General features: G+C 37.2%; 1 protein-coding gene across 1 annotated transcript; it reads right to left on the bottom strand.

The window, feature by feature from the left end:
• Positions 1–328: 328 nt before the first annotated feature.
• LOC137827115 (uncharacterized) lies at positions 329–6,948 on the bottom strand. The gene is made up of 2 exons (XM_068633329.1): positions 6,557–6,948; positions 329–904 (listed from the first exon to the last, which is right to left on the bottom strand). Exons 1-2 carry the CDS (start codon positions 6,677–6,679, stop codon positions 605–607), a joined length of 423 nt encoding a protein of 140 aa, XP_068489430.1. The 5' UTR covers positions 6,680–6,948; the 3' UTR covers positions 329–604.
• Positions 6,949–7,169: the final 221 nt, after the last annotated feature.

The raw sequence follows: 7,169 nt of genomic DNA, 5'->3' as shown, positions 1-7,169 counted from the left end.
CATATTAAATTCTTAAATCGATACAAACGGAAAGTTGAGTGAAACCCGCTTTAAACATCGGAATAAAATAATGTAACTGCTCTCACTTTTTGAGAAAGGGTCCTCTCACGTCGCGTTATGAACTGTGATCAACAACCATCTCATTCATGTGCACGACAACAACATGGTTTCTTAACTATTCATGATTTTGGCCTTTTTGCAACACCAGTAAAGCTATGCATAGCCACAAATCGACAAAGAGCCTGATTTTCTTTCCTATGATGGCAAGAAAACAAGCATTTTTTACTTTCCATAGACCAAAGCAATTTCATTTTTCAGAAGACAGAAGGATCCAGAAACATGTATATATTTAACATAGGACGAAAGGTCAGCAACTAAAATCAAATTGCAGAGAATCCGGGATCTATTTATGCATCCAAAACATAAAAAGGTAAGGTAACCAAAAAGGGAAGAATTAGATATCTTCATATCTGTCACGGGGATTTGATTCTTCCGAAACAGTAAGAACAAATCTGAGAGAATAAACGTACCAACTACCATTGTTTGGTTTCCATGCAAAAGCATTGTAGAAAACCACCATGCTCCCTTTCCCTTCAACAATATATCAGTCAGCATCAGGGGCTGTGCCATTATTGGAGGAAGGGTTTTCCTCTGGATTGCTTGAAACTGAAACCACCTCTTTGCAAAGTTTTGCAGGGTATTTTACGGCATTGAGTTGAACCTTTCTCAAAGCAGCTTTACCAAGATCAACACCACAAATGTCAGAGAGCCTGACAAGGTAAAGTAACACATCAGAAAGCTCTTCCCCAAGATGAACCTTTTCTTCCTCTTTCCAATCTGGAAGACCCTTTGGAACTTCTCCTTTCCACTGAAATATCTCAGACAATTCCCCTACTTCACCCACCTATCAACACCAAAAACACAAACAAAACTCAATTTTTATATTACTATTATCTGCAACAATAAAATGTGTCATGTGTCTGCAAACAACATTAGGATCCTCCTAATCTTTCTAAGTTTAGTTTGGAACTGTATTATTTTGGCAGCTTCAGCTTGTCCTTGAGCATAGCATTAAACATACTCATGTCCCACTTGTACTCTTGGTGGGAACAAAAGTTAAAAAGTTAAAGCGAAATTGAAGGCCGAAAAAATTACAAATCTTATATGGTAACAACGACATGGAATCTGTTTACATTGCAAAGCCGACTTTGACTAGGGTTTGAAAACAAGGTGACAAAATCTCAAAAAAAGACAATGACAAATGCTAATTATGAAAAAGTTATTGCATATATGAATGGGTAGTGAGTCATTTGATCCAACTCGCCGTGTTCCCTGGCGGTTTACGTGATTCTCGGTTAAAATAAAACGCTTTCATTTTTATTAGGTTCAAATTAATTCCATTTAATAAATATTCATTCATTTTTTTTATATCTATTAAACATGCATTCTATTATCAATTAATATATTACTATTATCACCGGAACTGTGTTTAAAAAGTTTACATTCACTACATAAACAAGATTTAAACCGTGGCACATATGAAGTTAATCCAAACACGGTAACAGTGAATAATATAAATTAAGTTCAAGGAAAAACAATTAAAAAAATCTACATGCAACTTGTTGGAATAAGCTAAATAGAAGAGTGTATAAATAGGTGTGCATTTATGTTCATTTGTGTACATCATATAACACACAGTTTCTCTAATAAAGGTTTTTCAGTTTTCAATTCCAACTATCATTTTAATTCCCAACAGAGTGGTATCCAGAGCATAGGGAACTTTGAGCAGAGGAGGATCTGCTGTTTTGCAAGCCAAGAATTGAAGGTTGACTGCTGTAGGTGATAGCTGTCATGGCTGCATTTGGTGTGGTTCCAGGGAGTCTTCCAGTGTTTGATGGGAAAGATTATGATGATTGGATTGTGAAGATGGAAGCCATTCTTGGTTTTCAAGAATTAGAAGAAGCTGTCAAGATTGGGTTTCAAGATTCAACCAAGCTTGAAACAGAGGAGCAGAAGAAAAAGTCTGAGAAGCAGTCAAAAGAAAATAAAAAGATTGATTGCAAGGCACGGATGTTACTGCATCAGTGTGTCTCAGCTGCCATTTTCCAGAAAATCTCAAAAGCTGAATCTGCCAAGCATATTTGGGACATACTGGAACAGACCTATGGAAATACTGGTAGGGTTAAGAAGGTGAGGTTGCAATCACTCAGAAGACAATTTGAGTTGCTGTCCATGACTGATCAAGAATCAGTGTGTGATTACTTTGGTAAAATCCAAGCAATTGCAAATTCCATGCGAGGCTGTGATGAGCAGCTGCCTGATTCAAAGGTGGTTGAGAAGATTCTTAGAACTTTGACTCCTGCTTTTGATCACATTGTTGTGGCAATTGAAGAATCCAAGGATCTTGATGAAATGACAGTAGAAGAACTCCAGAATTCTCTTGAAGCACATGAGCAGCGGTTACTTTCAAGAAAAGGTAAAGAAAAGGTGGTAGAGCAAGTTTTCCAGGCTCAAACTGCTGGCAGAGGCAGAGGAAGAAGTGGCTGGAAAAAGAAAGGAAGAGGAAGAGGAAGAGGAGGTCAATCAAGTGACTGGCCTGCTTCAAGCAATCAGAACCAGAGTCAAAATAGTGTGCAGAAGCAGAAATTGGCTGCTGGTAGAGGGAGTCAAGATCATGGATCCAAGAAATTCCATGATAAAAGAAAACTGCAGTGTTATAATTGTGGAAAGTATGGTCATTTTGCAGCTGAATGTTGGGGAGCTGATAACAGTAACAACATTGGAAAATTTTCCAAGAAAGATGAAGCACATCTAGCTCAAGAAGATGAAGATTCTGATTTAGATCAAGTATTATTGATGGCCACTACAAATCAAGATGAAGATGCTTCAAGTTGGTACTTAGACACAGGCTGTTCCAATCATATGACTGGAAACAGGGAGTGGATTATTGATTTTGATTCTAATGTCAAAAACAGTGTGAGATTTGCAGATAATAGTATGATCTTTGCTGAAGGAATTGGCAAGGTCAGATTCATTTGTAAAGATGGAAGAGTTGGTTGTATGAATGATGTCCTATATGTGCCATCAATGAAGAATAATCTTCTCAGCTTAGGCCAACTACTGGAAAAGGGATTCAAAATGTCAATGGAGCAGAATTCTATCAAGATCTATGATCAGAAATCAAGGTTAGTTCTTAAGGCACCTTTGTCTAAAAATAGGACTTTTAAGACTAATCTTAATACATCAACTGCACAATGCTTGTCTTCAATTGGGAGTAAGGAGGAAACAAATCTGGTGTGGCACTACAGATTTGGCCATTTGAATTTCAAGAGTTTGAACCAACTGAGCAGTAAACAAATGGTCACAGGATTGCCACCAATCAACCTATCTCATAAGACTTGTGAAGGTTGCCTATTTGGGAAGCAATCAAGAAAGAATTTCAAGAACTCTGTACTGCAAAGAGCAAAGAAGCCTTTGGAGGTTGTATACTCAGATGTATGTGGCCCTCTTGATAGCAATTCACTTGGAGGTAATAGGTATTTTCTTACTTTTGTGGATGAATTCACCAGAAAAATCTGGATCTACCTATTAAAGGAGAAAGGTGAGGTGTTTGGAAGATTTGTAAAATTCTGTGCTAAGGTTGAAAGGCAATCAGGCTATGCCTTAACCATTTTCAGAACTGATGGAGGTGGAGAATTCAATTCCAAAGAGATGGAAGAATTTTGTGCTGCAAAAGGAATTGAACATGAAGTTACAGCTCCTTACACTCCACAACATAATGGAATTGCAGAGAGAAGAAATAGAACTTTGCTTGATATGGCAAGGTGCATGCTCAAAGGCAAAGGGCTGCCTCATAGCTTTTGGGGAGAGGCTGTCACCACTGCAGCCTATATTCTCAATAGGTGTCCTACAAAAAAATTGGAGGCAGCTGTACCAGAAACAGTTTGGTCTGGACTTAAACCAACTGTTAGTCATTTGAAAATTTTTGGTTCCTTGTGCCATAGGCATATTCCAGATGAGAAGAGGAAGAAGTTGGAAGATAAGAGTGAAGCTCTTATCTTAATTGGATATCATCCAACAGGTGCTTACAGGTTGTTCAACCCAGTAAACCAACAAATTCTCATCAGCAGAGATGTTGTTGTAGATGAGAATGCATCCTGGAATTGGAGTAAATCTGTAAAACAGATTCATTGTTTTTTAGAAGACAGTGGACAACAACAAGATGAAGAACTTGAAAATACTGTTGAGCCAGAATCTAGAAGATCACAAAGGCAAAGATTTCCTTCTTCCAGATTAACAGGTCATGAAGTTTACAGTGATAATTTGATCACTGATGAAGGAGAGTTGGTTCACTTAGCATTTGTGGCAGACATTGAGCCAATCACTTGGAAGGAAGCAATAGTTGATAGAAAGTGGAAGAGTGCAATGATTGAAGAGCTGGAATCACTGGAGAGAAATGAAACCTGGGAATTAGTGGCTTTGCCAAAGGGAAAAAGACCAATTGATGTCAAATGGGTTTTCAAGATAAAACTCAAGTCTGATGGCAGCATAGCCAAGCATAAAGCAAGATTAGTTGCTAAGGGTTTTCTGCAGAAACATGGAATAGACTACACTGAAGTCTATGCACCAGTGGCCAGATTGGAAACCATTAGATTGGTGATTGCTGTGGCCAGTTCTAGAAACTGGAAAATCTATCAAATGGATGTTAAATCTGCATTCTTGAATGGAATTTTAGAAGAGGAGGTTTATGTGACTCAGCCACCAGGTTTTGAAGCAAAGGATGCCAGCCACAAAGTGTTCAAACTTAAGAAAGCACTTTATGGACTCAAACAAGCTCCTAGAGTGTGGAATAAACTGATAGATTCGTTTTTGCTCAAGCTAGGCTTCACAAAGTGTTCAGTAGAATATGGAGTGTATGTAAGAGAGTCACAAAGTCAAAGCTTAATCTATGTATGTCTATATGTGGATGATTTGTTAATCACAGGGAGTTCAATGACAGAGATTGAGCAATTCAAAAATAGATTGAAGGCTGTTTTTGAAATGACAGATTTGGGAATGCTTAGCTATTTTCTGGGAATGGAATTTGTATACACAGATCAAGGTATTATCCTGCATCAAAGGAAGTACATTAATGAAGTGCTCAACAGATTCAATATGAATCAATGCAATGGAGCTAGGGTGCCTGCTGCTGGAAATTTGAAACTGACAGAAGCCTTGGAGGAGATTGCAGTAGATAGTACTTTGTTTAAACAGATTGTTGGAAGTTTGAGGTTCATCTGCAACAGCAGGCCTGACATAAGCTATGCAGTTGGACTAATAAGTAGATTCATGTGTAATCCAAGAGTCTCTCACATGGCAGCAGCAAAGCACATATTGAGGTATCTTAAGGAGACAACAGGGTATGGCTTACTGTTTCCAGTAAGCTTGAATAAATCTGAAGACTGTTTGGAGGCTTGGAGTGATTCAGACTGGTGTGGTGATAAAGTGGGAAGGAAGAGCACCTATGGATATTTTTTCAAATATTTGAAAGCACCAATTTCTTGGTGTTCTAAGAAGCAAACTGTAGTTGCTCTCTCATCTTGTGAGGCAGAGTATATAGCTGCAGCAGAGGCAGCTTGTCAATGTGTTTGGCTTGAATCTGTGCTTAATGATTTCAAGCTGGATCATGTCAAGCCTGTGCAACTTTGTGTGGACAACCAATCAGCCATCAACCTTGCAAAGAATCCAATCTCACATGGGAGGAGTAAACACATAGAGACCAAGTTCCATTTCTTAAGGGAACAAGTTGGAAAAGGAAAGTTAGAAGTGAAGCATTGCAACACCAAGGAGCAAGTGGCTGATATTTTCACCAAACCACTTATACTAGACAGATTTGAAGAACTAAGAGAGTGGTTAGGAGTTAGAAGTGTTGCAGAATTTAGCTTAAGGAAGAGTGTTGGAATAAGCTAAATAGAAGAGTGTATAAATAGGTGTGCATTTATGTTCATTTGTGTACATCATATAACACACAGTTTCTCTAATAAAGGTTTTTCAGTTTTCAATTCTAACTATCATTTTAATTCCCAACACAACTCTCTACCGTATTTAATTTTAATTCACACCTGATGCTAAACTTTTTAATACAAATTTAAAATAAAAATGATTTCACTTCAAACTAACTTTAAAAACTTAAAATTACATAAAATCAAATGGAAAAAAACAAGCTTATAGCTTCAACCCTGTTAAAAAAAAGGGCAACTTGCAAGGAAATTTTTATTTAAGCAAACATTAGGAATCGGCGACAACCCCATTCTTTATATATAATGTGTGACTCAGGTGAGTCGTCTACAAAACCCAAAAGAAAATGCTCAACAAATTACAATAACCACAAAGTGATTCTTCTTCTCCATATACCCTTTCCTTCTTTCATGGATCATAAAGAACCACGTTACCCACATAAAAAAAACGAGTACTGTGTACAAACTACACGATAAACCAATAAAGTTCACAAAAGGGTGCAACAATAAACCAAAAAAAAAACATTTTTTTTTCATGGGGTATTGGAAAAGAAGCATACCAGAGCCAAAAGAAGGTTTCTTGGGCTGTGAAAACGGTCCCAGTCTCTCTCCTTGGCAAACTGAGCCAATAACTGCTTCAGCGTGTCGAGGGTCACAGGGGCTTCATCAGCAATCCCAGTCATGATGGAGAGAAAGAAGAAAGAAAAGAGAGAATAGGAAAAGATGAGTGGAGAAAGACAAAGCAGAAGGAACAGAAGAGAAGATTATGAAATCAGAGTGAAAGACATTGTTTCCGGAGAATATATAGAAAGTAATAAATAATACTAAATACTATTCATTTTTATTTTATAATAATAGTATGAGGAAAGAAGAAAAGAGTGAGAAAAGAAGAGCAAATATGAATAGGTGCTGGCTGCTGCACAGTCGTTTTCGCACCTTGGAATTGGAAGGCAATGTACGACTTTGATTTCTCTTTGAATTTGTGGAAACATGGAAAGTTATCCTCGTTTTAATATTTTATTCAAATTTTGCTTAAAACATAAAAAATGTTAATGATACATTTTAAAGATATTTTTTAAGTTCACATGTTCGATATCATTGTCAACCTTCAGATTTAAGCTAATTTTAACAGTTATGTGTAAACAAAAGAAGAGAGAAAAATTAGATATAAAA

This window comes from Phaseolus vulgaris, chromosome 8 (assembly GCF_000499845.2).
Source record: "Phaseolus vulgaris cultivar G19833 chromosome 8, P. vulgaris v2.0, whole genome shotgun sequence".
Classification (NCBI taxonomy): domain Eukaryota; kingdom Viridiplantae; phylum Streptophyta; class Magnoliopsida; order Fabales; family Fabaceae; genus Phaseolus; species Phaseolus vulgaris.
Note: the sequence above shows the minus strand (reverse complement) of the source record. Positions and strands in the feature narration are given on the sequence as shown.